Source organism: Oryx dammah, unplaced genomic scaffold (genome assembly GCF_014754425.2).
Source record: "Oryx dammah isolate SB20612 unplaced genomic scaffold, SCBI_Odam_1.1 HiC_scaffold_6, whole genome shotgun sequence".
Taxonomy (NCBI): domain Eukaryota; kingdom Metazoa; phylum Chordata; class Mammalia; order Artiodactyla; family Bovidae; genus Oryx; species Oryx dammah.
Genome location: NW_024070190.1, coordinates 21,087,966 through 21,103,117, shown reverse-complemented (window position 1 = coordinate 21,103,117; position 15,152 = coordinate 21,087,966). Strand labels below are relative to the sequence as shown.

Sequence of the window (15,152 nt, the reverse complement as noted above, 5' to 3'; positions counted from 1 at the left end):
TTGTTGCAAGATGGAAATGAAATGCCTGCATCCCTAAGGTGGGAGGAGAATTAAATTAGAAGACGATTGAAGGACACCAGATGCTGACCCCTCCCTGTATTATAAACTGACCTGCAATTTGCTGGGCAAATGAAAGAGGGAGAGTCATTTCTGGTCAATCACAGGGTCCATAAAGTATCCCTGAAAAAAAGCGTGATGGCCAAGAGTGAAGTGAGGGACACGAGCCAGAATGTCCTTACCATAAAGGGCTTCAGGCATTTTCCTAATTGACCTCAGAAATCACAGGCTTAACTTGAAAACATTTTCTTCCTTGTAAATTCCCCTGTGTGTTAGGTGTGTCTCCGGAGACTTATTTCTCAGGAAGGCTGCCAAGTGTTCCAATTCATCTTTGGAAAGGATTCAAAGCCTCAAATTTGATTATTTTTGTACCCAAACTTCATGTGCTTAAAAACTAACAGGTGTTCCTGTTAAAATGCTTCTCATTTGCACCTCTCTCAGTTCGACATGAGATTTCAGATATTCTAAAGAGCCAGAGGTGTTTCTTCCTTTTTTTAAAGAAGTTGAGAGCTATCTTTGAAATGTTAAAAAAGCAGGTGAAGAATCTGTGAACAGGAATTGTCTCTGGGGAGTGGGATTTCAGATGGAATTTATACTTAATACCCTGTGTTATTCAAATGAATGCATCAGAGATTGCTTCAGTAATTTTTTAGAAGCATTTAAAAAGGTGGTGGAATTCTGACATCTGAATCTGCTCTTCTCTTTAAACATACGGTCCCAGGAACACCTGAGAATCTGTGAATCGTATGTGTGAGTGTGTAAGTAACAGTCTCCTGAGACTGCCAGTTCTTCTTGCTCTTAACTGTTCAGTGCCCCCATGGCTCTGTTCTATAGTGACAAAAAAGCCATACTGAAAACCTAATGTCTATTTCTGACTCTCTGGCTGAGTGGCTGAGGGTTCTGAGAAAATTACCCAAGTCCGGGCTTTAGTTAGAGTGTAAATCTCAACAAATCTCTTCACTAGCCTGGCTTGTTGTTGTTCGGTCGCTCAGTCATGTCTGACTCTGCGACCCCATGGACTGCTGCGTGCTAGGCTTCCCTATCCTCCACTGTCTCCCAAAGTTGCTCAGATTCATATCCACTGAGTCGGTGATGCTATCTAACCATCTCATCCTCTGTTGCCCCCTTCTCCTTTTGCCTTCAATCTTTCCCAGCATCAGGGTTGTTTCCAATGAGTTGGCTCTTCCCATCAGGTGGCCAAAGTATTGGAGCTTCAGCTTCAGCATCAGTCCTTCCAGTGAATATTCAGGGTTGACTCTCTCCTAACTTCTGCACCACTGCTAAGCAGTGAGAGTTCAGCTTGGCCAGTCTCTACTCCCTCTGCCAAGTAGCTTCTTCCTTTCACCTCTGATGACGGTTTGCCAAGAGGAAAAAGGACTCATGCCAATGCAAAGAGTGCCTATTTCAGCAGGTGACGGGTGACTGGCAGCCACAGGCATGCTGTTGCCCAGAGAACCCAGTGGCACCTCAAGTAACCCCAGATAAAAATTAGATAAAATAGTGGTAAAGTGCTTGATATGGGTCACGGATGTCATCTCAATCTTAGGAAGCATCTTCAGGAAATGTTGCTGAGTTTAGGAACCCATAACAAGCAATCTGAGAACAAGGTGTGGGCTGATGGACACAGCCTCAAGGCCAGCCCCATCCTCTCTTGGCCTCTCCTTCCTACAATGCCTCTCCTGGGCACCAGCTCTGAAGCCACCCTTGGTAGACCCCTTGGGTCTTTCTGATCACACCCTCTGCCACTGCCCACTCAGCACAGCCAGCAGGATTCAGAACACACCCTGGAAAGGGAATCAGGCAGGGGCCAGGCAAGTGACTAATATAGTGTGACATTTGGTCCTTAAGCCCTGTGGCTCTCGCTAGTTTCCTTGTGTGGACTGGTTTTAAAGGTTTTGAAAACACATCAAAGCATACAGGCTGACTGTCAGAAATCCCCTGGCCAAGCAATTTGCTCAGGAAGCTGTCTGAAAATGTGATCTAAATTGAATCTCTAATCTCTAGCAAGAGAAGAGGGCCAGTCCCAGGCAGTGGGGATTGTCCGAACTGACTGCCAGAAACCAGGACGAGTCTAGAGAGTTGAACCTGATACTACCATCTGCCCACATGCCCTTCAACCCTGGGAACCAGAGCCAGCTCTTTGGTTAGAAGGGCACACTTATTAAGGCAAAGGACAGATAGACAGGATATCACAAGGGCAAATGCAAATTCTGTGTGTCTGCATGACCACCTCCACCGACAGAAGCTCCCTGAGACCAGCCAGTCACAGTGTCTTCTGTGTCCCTGGGGCCAGGTACACAGCCAAGCCCATGATGTGTATCCAATGAGTAGGTGACTCTCAAGCCACCTGTACCATTGACCAACTTTCCTCCATGCTTGCTGCCATAGGATGTTCTTTCTTCACGTCTTTTCTCACATTGATCCTTAACCTGCATGTTCTTTTGTTTCATTACGATCTTAAATACCCGTCAAGGTGCAGCCACCAATCCATCTCCTTCTCAGCTGTACAAGCATCTCCCATGTTTCAGGGGGCTCCTCACACATGTCCTTGTTCAGGTTTGTGGGAAAGAGAGCAGTGTACCCATTTCACAGATAGGAAGCAGACTCAAAGACATTTGATGGCAAGTTCAAGGACACTCCATGGATATGTGGCAGACCAAGGACTCAAACCCAGGCTGTCTGATTCCTCACCCTGTGCTCCCTATTTTTCACTCACTGCTCAAGACTCTTCCCCTGAGATTTTGCAAAGGGTTTTATGGTTCTGTTCTCCCTGCCACATCTAAGGAATAAACAGGAAAATCTATGTTTGATAGAATGATTACTGACACTAAAAGTTAATGTTCAACCCTAGGAAATGACTCTTCCTTCCCAGGAGCTTTCTGAAGCCAGGGCTGGGAGCTCCCTCCTGGGGCTGGGCATTTATAGCTTTGCGTGTTATAGTTCATGAAATACTCTCAACTTCTCGAAAAGCTGGTTTGGGTTTTTTCCTCTTGGGAGGGGCTGACTCTACCCTTTATGCGAATTCCAAGGCTGCGGGTGCCCTGCCCACTGGGAAACACCTCTGTCTCTGCTGCTCTATAAAGTTCCCAAGTGGCCCCAAGGGAGGACTTCTGTAGCGCAGCAGCCTCCCCAAGTCGTGAGGTTCCTGCCCCGCCACCATGAGGCTTCTAGTCCTCACCAGCCTGCTCTGCACCCTGCTTCTCTGCTTGTCCGTCTTCTCCGCAGAAGGTAGGACTCTCCCCGTCCCCGCCCAGGGTGCCGGTCCCTGAGCAGGGATTCTCTGGTCTGGGATGGTGGGAATCAGGAACTGTTGGAGGACAGGCAGTCCTGGGCCCTGAAAGACGTCACCCCTGAACCCATATGGCACCTCTATTCACAGTAGCAGCACCAGAGGGAGGCTCAAGAGCCTTAAACCCCGCAATCTGTCCACAGCCCCAGCTCCCCGAACACACACACACTAAGTAAAAGGAAGAGGCTTTGTGTCTGTGTGGGAAGCACACCGCTTTTACTGCACCTAATTCCTGCCTCACTGGAAGTTTTGGAGCCACTCTGATACATATGAATAATGCAGTCAATTTGTGTTGAATGAGTGAATAAATTGATTAGTAGACCATCTGGTCTGGGCACCCCCAAATCTCATGCAGAGGGAACACCTGTGGCAGATGGGATGAGAATGTGGTGCGGAAGCATGCTCATTTAGAACGGGCACACAGCCCCTGCACCTTTACGAATATGAGTATTTAGCTCTCCTGTCTTTCTCAATTCAGATTGCTGAATATTTTGAACTGTTTCTCTTGCCTAACCCTCTAAAAACTGCTTACTGTGTTTTTTTTTTTTAACAGTTATGGTTATTTTAACATTTATCTGTATTTGAGGATATAGAAATAAATACCAGGGTGAAAAACACCCATAATTTCATTACTCAAGAATGTCCATGTTCAACATTTTGTTTATTTCTTTTCAGTACGCTTACAAGCATCTTTGTAATGGATATCTCTCTGTATGTTCAATCTTATATCTGTTTTATTTACCATTGTATTATTATAGTCACCAAAAATATTTACAGTTGAAATCTGGAAGCATTTACACCAGAATGTCAACAGCAGCCATCTCTGCCGGAGCAGTAGGATTATCAAAAGTATTCACTTTCTAAAGTTTCTGCAATGAACATTGCCACATAAACATCATGGAAAACAGGGATTAGAGTTCCTCACAAACACAGCCCATAGCAACATGATTTATCAGACCTCTTCTGTTGGACATGTTAGAGATTGCCAATGCTACCTTAATGACAATTCAGTGAAGATGAATGTCTTTCCTCGTTAAGCTTCCTATCCTAGGAGATTCCTATCTCTACCAGCTTCCCCAAAATGGGGTTATTTAACTAACAATTTTAGATATAACTTGCCACTACATGAATGTACTGTGATGAATTTACATGCTTAGATATCTTTGAGCTATTTTAAGTATACAGTAAAAAGCATTCTACATAAAACATTTCCTGTATTTCAGCTAATTCCTAGATTGCCGAGGGGAGAGAACTACGTCAAAGGGCGTAGACAATTCTTAAAAAAAAAAAAAATTTACGTTTTTAGTTTGGCTGCACCAGGTCTTAGTTGCCACCTGCAGACTCTTAGCTGCAGCATGAGGGATCTCATTCTTTGATCAGGGATGGAACCTGGGCCCCCGACATTAGCACCTGGGAGCACAGAATCTTAGTCCCTGGACCACCAGGGAAGTCCCAAGGGCATAGATACTTCTGAGTGATGGTGCTGAACTGTTTCTTGGGCAGGAAGATGAGGAAGACATATTCTGAGGGCAGAGTATCTCCCCACATTGACTTTGTTATTTATGGAAAAGAGATAGCCTCAAGGCCCACTGTCCCTGGATCCTCCTGTAGCCTGACCCATCCTGAGTTTCCCTGAATAAATATTCCCAAACCCTTGGCGCTGGGGGCTGAAGTTCACTCCTGCACAGACCCTGTCCCCAGTGTCCCCAAGTGTGCTAAGGAAGGGACTCTGTTCCTGTTCCCCTCTCAGGGAGAAGACACCCGAGTCATCATGCCAAGCCCGGAAAAGGCAAGCCCTGCTGTCCCCGAATTCCTGGCCCTGACCTGATGACCCAGAAAGGTAAGCGCCGCACAACTGCCCAGGCGTAAGGAAAGGCTTTGGGGAGGCCGTGGGACAGGCTGTGTATGCGTCCCCTGCCCACCCGCCCTCCATTCCTGGCATCAGGCCCTTTTGTGGAGAAGCCATGAGCAGACGTGATCTTGGCCTCATGGATCTTTCTAATCTAGTGGGGGAAACTGACCTGCACCCCCCCCAAAAAAAAGTCAACAGATTAATCACTTTGAACTGAATACATTCCCTCAAGAGAAAGAAAAGGATGCAATTAGAAAATGGGATGGAGAAGGTCCTCACCCTGGGTGGGAGGCCTCAGAGGGGCCAACCTTTTCAAGACCCAAAGACCAAGGAACTGGCAGGAGGAGGTGGAAGGGGCGGCGCACGAGGGGAAGCAGCAGGCATGAATACAGAGCAGGTGGGGAGTCGTGAGGTGCTCAGAGAAGCTACGAGCCAAGGCAGGGCTGGCCTGGTGAGGGAGCTGGCCCATGAGCTGGGTGACCAGAGGGGATGGGGCGCACAGGGCCAAGGCGTCCCGAGCAGCAGGCAGGCAGCACCTATCCCAGGCGGCAGGCTAGGGGTGCAGAGCTAGACTCCCTCCCAGGGTGAGGCCTCGAAGAGCAAGGCTGCCCTCTCCTACAAGGCCTGGGGGGCAGGGGGATTGAGGGGTGAGGGAGACGGGCCAACAGAGGGCTACAGGCACCCAGCTCCCAGTACTGGGGCACCAAGCCAGGGCAGGCTGATGCGTGGGAGTTGCCTAACCCAGGATGCAAGGTTGAGAGGGCTGAATCTTGGCTGGCGTTTGGTAGAAAGTCCCAGGGCCTGGGGCAGGCAGAGTCCCCAGGGGAAAAGCCAGCCAGGCCTGACACAAACCCAGGGTTCCTGCCCCCCACCCTCCACTTAGTCTCTGCAGCCTAAGGAAGGCCCCGTCTCAGGGGTCTAAGAAGGCCCAGCTCTGCTGACTCCTCTGGGGCCATGGCTCAGGGAGCCCTTGACCAGAGCTGGAGCCTCCACACCCCTCCTGGTTCTCAAGAGTTCTGTGTGCCAAGGCGAGGCCTGGGTGTGAAGCAGAGGGAGGGGGGCAGGCTGTACACCTCAGCCTCAGGCCACTTCTCTGGAGAAGCTGACAGGCCCCCTTTCCAAAGTGGCATCACATCCCACTGGGGCTGGGTAAAAATAACCGGTTCTCACACCTTAAACCCGAGTGTAAGGCCCCCACCCGGGCTGGCTGGCTGGATGCAGCCTGGCTCTCCCTGGAAGCTCCAGCCTGGCAGAGGAGGGCTGTTTCCCTGAGTCCCTCCCCACCGGGAAGCCAGGCTGGGCTCGGACCCTGCAGCGCCCTCCCCAGGATGCACTTGCTCAGGAGCACTTGTCAATGAAAATAATTAATAAACAATCAAGAGTAAAAATAGAAAAGAGTTGTATGTGAGCCAAACTGAAGACTAGCCAGAAGCCTGCTTCCCAGTTGACTCTTGAGAAACTGCCCAAGAGAAGCAGAATTTTCACTAGTTTCGTGTCTTGTCAGAATAAGACAATTAAACAAGTCAGTATCACATTTCTTCAAGGTTTTTTGTTAGAAAAAAATAAAAAAACAGACCAACCTGTACACAGCAAATCAGTATGGCCTTGGTACCTGGGAAGTGACTCTTATCATCAGAGGATTAGCATTGGTGTCTTAGGAAGGGGAGCATTTAGTCTACACTTTAAACATGGACATTCTTTACTTCTGGTCAATGTGCCCTTTTTAAAAAATATTCAAAGCAGATATACAATGCATGTTTGATAGGCACCCAAAGGCTACTTTATTTAGCGTAAAATTCAAGTTAGCTCATGTTTGAGCCAGAATGACTTCCCACAACACTGTAAGCCCAGAATCCTAACCACTAAGCCACCAGGGAATTCCCTGTGAAAATGTTTCTTATTACAATAAAGAAAAGAGAAGTTGAAGATGTATGTGCACGCACGCACACATGATTCACAGGAAACACAGCAGGGTTAACTCCTTGTGCACAGCACAAGGGCAGCTCTTTTATTTATTTTTTTTTTTTAGCCACACAATACTTCAGAATAATCTGAGTGTGTGGCTCCCATGCTGAGTCTGAATTTCTATCAGTGTACATAGCTTTTAAATTCCATTGCAGGGATCTGCAAGCAACTTAGAACAAGAAGGGCAAAGTAAGCATTTTTACCAGGTCCCTATCATGCAGTCTCATTTAAATCCTTGGAACCATCCCAGGGCAGCATGGTCCATTTTACAGATTTGAAACTCAGGCTCAGAAAGGTTATGAGGCAGAGCCAGAAACTTGTCTCTGTCCATCTCTTTCCGTTGCAACAGCTGCCTCCTGCAGAGAAAGGAGTTTCCTCCTTACATTTATGAAGACATGCAGGTGCCTGAGGGAGATTGCAGACTTCCTGAAAGGGAAGCTCTGTCTGGGTTGGAATCTCAGCTCCAGCACTGGCTAGATATGTGTCCTTGAGCAGATCCTTCAGCTCTGCTAAGCCTCAATCTTCTCCCCTGTGGATGGGTATAACAGTAGACTCTATGATCATACCCTATTACCCCATAGTCAGTAAGGCTGTGACTATAAAGCCAGGCATTGGCCTGGCACCGGCTATCTGGTAAACTTGCTCTGCTGTGGCTACAGAGGAAGCCTGAGCATGCCCAGGTGCAGTGGTTCCACCCGTCTTCTGGGGCTGACCCTGCGGCTCACACAGCACTGTGGAATAAACAGCAGGGGCGCCGGGTGTGCCAGGCTCTGGGAATTTGGCCTCTGTACCCTGGTTCACTGACATAGAAGAGCCTGTGCACTGTCTGCTGAAAGAGAAAGTGGCCTAGGCTGCCTGGAGGATGTCCCTGAGCTGACATCACCAGCTGTGACACACACAGGCCAGTATCGCCCACTGTCCAATCTAAGATGTCTTTCTGGAGCATGGCTTTGCCCGAGTGCTATGCTAGGCCCATGGCAGTGATATGAAGTGGCAAGCATGGGACTCTGGGTTAATTCTACAAAGCCATCATCAAAAATCAATGCGTTGAGTGGCCAGTTTGCTGAACTTACCACAACGGTAAATTGTTTACCAATTTACTAAAAAAAAAATGCTTCTCTAAAGCATTTGAGAAGTTGGTAACCACCTATACGGCAGAATTATTTTAAAGGAATGTTCAATTTGTTGGTTCTGTTGGGACTTGAGGGGTCTCAGGTTTAGGTGTGGTCAGACAGACAGCTGTCTAGGCCTCACCAGCCAGGAAAGTCTGTGACACTGAGCCTCTGTCAGGCTGCCCTCCTTCCACGGGTCCTGAGGCTGTCAGCGAGGGGACTCCTGGGGAGGGCTGGAGAGGCCTTGTGGGAGGGTCCCTGGGGTCTGAGAGAGTGCCTGTCCATCCTGCAGGCTTCTTAGGGCCTGAGAGCTCCATGCCACCTTCCCCGCTTTGAAGCCCCACAAAATGACTTGAACATTTTGGGAGACACTTGAACATAGTGGGAGACAGGGGCTGAAAGGGACACAGATATTCCTCCCCACCATGGGGTTGCCCCTGTCTTCAGAAAGGAGCCTAGCCTACAGAGACAAAGGTTATCCACTGAGGACACTGAGTGTGATGACGTGAGGGTTTGGCAACTTTGGAAGGTAGCCCGGTGGACACTGGGGCTCAGTGCAACAGAGGCGGGAGGTGGAGAGGCTGCCCATCCTGCCCAGTCGACCCATCAGAGGGGCTCAGATTAGCGGTCTTGTTCCTTGTAATTATACCTGTCAGCCACGGCTGCATGATAAAACACCTCCAGCTTCAGTGGCCCAAAACAATACGTAGTTATCGTTTGCTATGAGTCTATAGGTCAGCTGGACCGTTCTTCCAGTCTTGGATGGGCTCATTCATTTTCCCAAGGGTTTGGATAGGTCCTTCTGCTGAGCCTAGCCAGGCTCTCTCACGTGTTTAGGGGGTCAGTGGGATGAAGCTAGGATGATCTCAGCTGAGTGCCTGAACTCTCTTCCACAAGGCGTGGAAGAGTCATCCTCTGACAGGCTAACTCAGGCTTGTTCACCCGGGGACTGCAGGGCTCCACCTGCAGAAGGGAAGTATCTAAGGCCTCATTAGGTCTCAGAACGGGTCCACTTTCATCTCCACTTTATTCTCTGGGCCAAAGCAAGTCACCAGACCAGATTCAAGGAGCAGGGAAATAGACCCTTTGTCGTGATGGGAGAAGATGCAAAGGAAGGGCGTTATCCTCATTTGCACTCGGTTAACAACAGAGGATGAGAGGGCTGGATGGCATCACGGACTCGATGGACGTGAGTCTGAGTGAACTCCGGGAGATGGTGATGGACAGGGAGGCCTGGCGTGCTGCGACTCATGGGGTCGCAAAGAGTCGGACACGACTGAGCGACTGAACTGAACTGAACTGAACCACATTATTTATTATAGGAACCAGAGAAGAGAGTTTTGGGGCTTGAGGGTGGAGACAGAGGGTAGAGGGGAAGCAGTGGTCAAGAAATCATGGTTCTCCATCAGAAATGCTAGTAGAAAACTCTCACAATATGATATTAATAGAAAGAAGTAGTTAACACTGCATATTACTACGATTATCACCATGGGAAGGCAAAAGCACTTTCAAATAGGAAGAAAAAGAAAATTACACCGATATTAGCACTTATTTATGAGTAAGACATGAAGCTATGGAAGAATTATGATAATTAAATTTATTTTTTGTGTAGCTAGTAATTATATAGCAACTACTGAGCTGCACTTACATCTGCTAACTCATTCAACCCTCACAATAATCCAAAGAGTTAGACACTATTGCTATTCTGATTATTACAGTCAAGGCACCAAAGCACAGAGAAGTTTAGTCAGCTGTTGAAGGTTACCCAGCTAGTAAGTAAGGGGTAGAGCTGGGCTTTGAATCCAAGTAATCTGGCTCCAGAGTCTATGCTATTAACTAGCATACCACCTTGCATATAGTAATAATCCAGAAACTAAAACAGAAAAAATAATATTACCATAATTTAATAACCATCCTCATTCATATTTCCTTTTTTCATGCAAACATGTTTACCCAGCTTTATTTTTATTATACCTTGTTTTTTTAATTTTTAAAATTAACATTGCATTGTATACATTTTTCTTCAAGGTGCTGTATCATCTGCATAGCCACAGGGCTTTAGCACTGTTAAATATTTTTTTCATCATGACATACCATTTAGTAATTAACCATTTCTCTACCACAGGATATTCAGACTATTTCCAGAATTTTTTTCTGCTGCTAAAAACAAAACTATGAAGACTAGCTTAATACATGCAGCTTTTTCTTTCTTTATGGATTATGCCTCCCACAAATGGGACTGGTTCATCAAAAGATGCAAACCAAGCTTTGAGACACACATTACCTGAGAGAGAGGAGATGGCTGTGGGTTCAAGGGTGAACCCTCTCACCACTACCAACAGAAACAGACCTTCCAAACCCCTCAATTTTAGTGGTTGACAGAGATGGTTGAACAGATAAACTACCTTCCCTAGATCTTCTGCTAATAAATCAGATTTCTCCCCGATAGGATAGAAATAGCCTGGGCTGGTCACGTTTGCAATGAAAGACCCCCTCTGGGCATCCCAGAAAGAGCGTAAGATCTGACACTTGCTTTGATTTTTTAAAAACATATCTTCCTATCTAAAAATTAATCTTAATTGTATTTCTCCCTTTCCCCCACCTTGACTCTGCTTGCCTCTCTGCCTCTTGTCTGACCTTGCCTGTTCTTGTCCGCCCACTGCTCCTTCCTAGGACACCACATGAGAAACTGCAGACCATGCAAACTCAAGACAAAGCCCCGCTTTTGGGTGGTTCCTGGAGCACTCCCACAGGTGTAGCGCTCCCCCAAACAGGCTCCATACATCTGAGGCCCTCATGCTTAATTCTTGAGGCACCAGAAGACTTAGGGTCCCCCAGGGTGCTCCCCTCAAAGTCGGGACTGATGACAAAGCCTCTGCCCATGAACCTGAGCTTCCTTTCTTAAAGACACAGCATTTCTTGCCTACCATGTTGGACTGTGCTCATGATTTTTTTAGAAAAGCCTGAACCAGAATCTTCTGAAAACCACAACATGGATTCGAAAGTCCAAGCTCTGGAATGCCTGTTTCTTGCTGTATGCTCTTGGGCAAGTAACTTAGTCCCTCTGGGCTCAGGCTGGCTTCAGAGATACAAACTCCAATGAGAGAAGACATCCAAGGAAGGCACCAGTGAGCTTCACTTACCCCTTTCAAGCCTCATGGCAGTGAGCTAGGGTGTTGGAGGGCTTCATCTCAGGCATCCCTGGCATAGCTCCAGAACTCCAGATCCTGGTATCAATCATCCACCAACCTTCAGAGTCATTGTGAGCCAGGTCCTGCCCACCCAGCCTCAGTCTCCATCTAGCCCCTTGCGCACGGATAGTCAAGACTGCATCGTGACCTGAAGAGCTACAAATCCAGAGACTTCTGAGCCTGCTAGAGTGAAGGGTAACAGGGACCCAAGAATGGCCAACCAGCAATGCAGCGGCTCAGCTGAACCGAGACACACCTATGCTCCTAACTGTCCCACATCCCATGGCCCCTGTAGAAACCCCTGCCTGATTTTCTGATGTGAGTCTGCTGTAAAGAGCATGCAATGAAACAAATTGTAAATAAATAAACAAAACACATGGCGCATGGTTGTTTGAGAAAACCGGAGGTAGGACCTTTGGTAGGAACTTGGGCTTCCCTGGTAGCTCAGTCGGTAAAGAATCTGCCTGCAATGTGGGAGTCTTGGGTTCAACCCCTGGAGGAGGGCATTGCAACTCACTCCAGTCTTCTTGCCTGGAGAATCCCATTAACAGAGGAACCTGGCGGGCTACAGTCCATGGGGTCACAAAGAGTCAGACACGACTAAGCACAGCACTGCACAGGCGGTAGGATCTGAGACACAGCTGTCTGCTGCAGGAACCCCACTCCCTGAGGCCTCTCCTGCTGGCAACACCTTCATCACAGCACAATCTAACCATGAAAGGGGGCAGGGGCGTGGGGAGTGAGGAACAGTGACGGGAGCAAGGGTCTCGGTTTGACACACCAGCACTCCCCAGGATTTTCATGTGATCTGGTCAAGTCAGTTCCCGTTTCTGTAAAATGCAGAGTCCAGGACCTATTCAGAGAAGCTAACGTGAGGCCCCGACAAGTAGACAGATGTAAAGTGCCCACAAGGGGCCTGGCACAAACAGAGGAGCTTGGTTCCAGAAAGCCCCTGCCTTCCCTGCCCCCATCCTGGAGGGAATGTTTATGCCCAAGTGAACACACAACTGTGGAGAGGAGGCTCAGAGGGAACAGATGGCCCAAGTCTAAGAGGCTTATCCTTCAATAAATTTCTTTCTAATCTGCTTCTCCCGGCAAGGTGAGAAGCCCCTCCCTACGTCATCCCACAGCTGTCTGAGAGTGCCAGACCCACCAGGTGTGAGGCTGATGAGCAGAGGTTCCCTGGCACCCGGCTGTGGGGACAGTGGTCCCAGGGCAAGCCTGGGGTCCTCACCTTGTCCTAGGCCAGACCTTTCTGTTCCTGCCAGAAACTTCATTTGCGAGCTCATCCACTCACTCACTCAGCCACCCATCCCTGGGGTAGGTAATGGTCAGAATGTGCTAGTTCCAGGGCTCAGAAACGAGCAGATTCAGTCCTTGAGGGCTGAGAACTCTTCACTGCTCTGCACGGTTGTGAGGTAAGAACAGAGGACTGGGCCCAGGAGTGGACCTGAAAAGAGGAAGAACCGATGCTTGTGCTGATTCTGGGAGAGTTCTAGCTGGAGAAGAAATGGATGTGTGTATGTGCGCGCACACGCGCGCGCACGTGCGTGCTGGGGTAAAGCGGGGGTAAGACTTGAGTGTTTGAGAGGAATCCAGCAACTGGACAGCAAAATGGGGAACAATGGGGAGGTTTCATCTGAGACCATAAGAGCACCCGAAAGTTACCAGGTATTTAGAGCTTATCCTGAGGACAATGGAGCGAGAGAAAACGCAGGTAGGAAGAACCATTAGGAGGAGATGGAATGAGGTAGAACTAAGGCAGAGCAGCAGAGGACGATACAGAGGTGAGGGATTTGAGGTATTGAGTGGACAGGGACAGTCTTATGAATAACGCTATTCAAGGCTCTCAGGGGACTTCCCTAGTGGTCCAGTGGTTAAGATTCCATGCTTCTAATGCAGAGGGTGTGTGTTCGATCCCTGCTCAGGGAACTAAGATCCCACATGCCACAGGCATGGCCAAAAAAGTTGGGGCGGGGAGGCTCTTGGGGACCTAAGAGAGTACAAAGAAAACCAGACATCTGGAAGTGACTGCATTACAGAACTGGGATTCTTCTGTCTCCTTAATGAGCCCCTTGAAGAATCTTAACATATTGGCAGGTCTCCGTAGTGTCACTAGAGAAAGTGTGCCATCTCCATGGCAATGGAAGGGGCCCACATGCCCTGACTGGGTAGGGCCCCACTGCAATTGACAAGGCACAGGTTTCTCAGACAGACTTGGGTTCAAATGATGACTCTGTCATGGGACATCACGAAGTTCAGATGACCTCTCAGAGTCTCAGGTTTCCCATCTGGAAATGAGGCTAAGACTGCCTATCAGAGGCCCATGAGGGAGAGGAAATCAGGAAGGCAAGAATGTCTGGCTCTGAAACAGTAGCCTCATTTGCTTCCACTAAACTGAATGCATCCAGGACTCTCCACCTCTCCACCTCCGCTCAAGACTAGGTCCTCCAGGACCAATTCCATCCCCGGCTATGGCAGAACTTCCTGTTGGAAACCACATACACTTTACAGCCCTGCATCCCACTCACTGTGCTGATTCACCTGAGCTTATCTCTGGGCAGACTGTCCAGGCTGAACCACTTTCTGGAGTCCCAGCTGGTTAATGTTCACGCCGGACCCCACATGTGACTCCCCTGACTGTGCAGCCGCTTGCCCAGTCATGGAAGCATCATAAAACTCCTAGAATCTGGGTGTGTCTAGGATATAGTCTGGTCTCCCAAGTGGTGGCTGGACCTTGCCTGTTTACAAGCAGTCTAGTAACGTGTGGCCAGCTCCAGAGGCAGGCTTGTTATCAACAGCTCCATCTCTGCGTGAGGTCTTTGGCCTATCTGCTGTTTAATCTGTCCAATTGCCCTGCCCCTCAGGAGTTGCAAAGTATGAGCCAGAGACTGGAAGTTGTCAGGTTACAAGCTGTCAGAACTGAAAAGTTCCTTACACACATAAAAATGCCACTCTTGCACTTTTTCAGCTCAGGGCTTAAGTATGTTCTGGATATGGGCGCTTATACATGAGCAGTAGTCCCCTACAGCCTTTCCCTCAACTACTTCACACTTCTCCATGTCCCGCCTGGCTCAGCAGGCATTTCATTGTATCCCCTTTGGCTACTCCACTCTACCAGTTTATGGATGGATGGAGGAGGTGGAGCATTTCAAAGGCCTGCAGAGTGTCAGCTGTTGACTAGCACCAGGAACCAAGACTCAAAATCCTCTCAAGTGTCTGTTTATTGATTCATGTACTCAGCCATTATTCACCCAGTCAACAGCTGCTCACTGAGGACCTCCTGAGGGACAGGTCCTGTGTTGATACTAAAGCAACCTATGCATGAATGATTCATAGCACCCTGGGGGAGACCCCAAAGCAGGCAGATTATACACTGGATTCTTTTAAGGGCCCTGTCAAGGTCCTAAGGAGGGACCAGTTCTGTCTGGGGGCAGAAGCATGCCAGGGGAAGAAAAACAAAAGCTTTCTGGAGGAGAAGACATTCTTGGGAGTGTCCCTCCCCAGGCTCAGCCATGTGGCAGGCTGCAAGAACAATGGAGACTGCTATACGGTGAAAACAGGTGACGTCAGGGCTGGAGCTTCTGCCCACCTGTGTGGATGCCACAGTGATCAAGAGCCAGCATTACAACAGGATCCCAGCCAGTGGGTACTAGTTCCAGCTAGATGGGGACCGGGAAATAGGG

The 15,152-nt window shown here is 48.6% G+C and overlaps 1 protein-coding gene across 1 annotated transcript; it reads left to right on the top strand.

Moving 5' to 3' along the window:
• The first annotated feature begins 3,086 nt into the window (after positions 1–3,086).
• CUNH10orf99 (chromosome unknown C10orf99 homolog) lies at positions 3,087–11,847 on the top strand. The gene is made up of 3 exons (XM_040242625.1): positions 3,087–3,285; positions 5,097–5,186; positions 10,949–11,847. The coding sequence occupies exons 1-3, from the start codon at positions 3,216–3,218 to the stop codon at positions 11,032–11,034; spliced, it is 246 nt and encodes an 81-aa protein (XP_040098559.1). The 5' UTR covers positions 3,087–3,215; the 3' UTR covers positions 11,035–11,847.
• Positions 11,848–15,152: the final 3,305 nt, after the last annotated feature.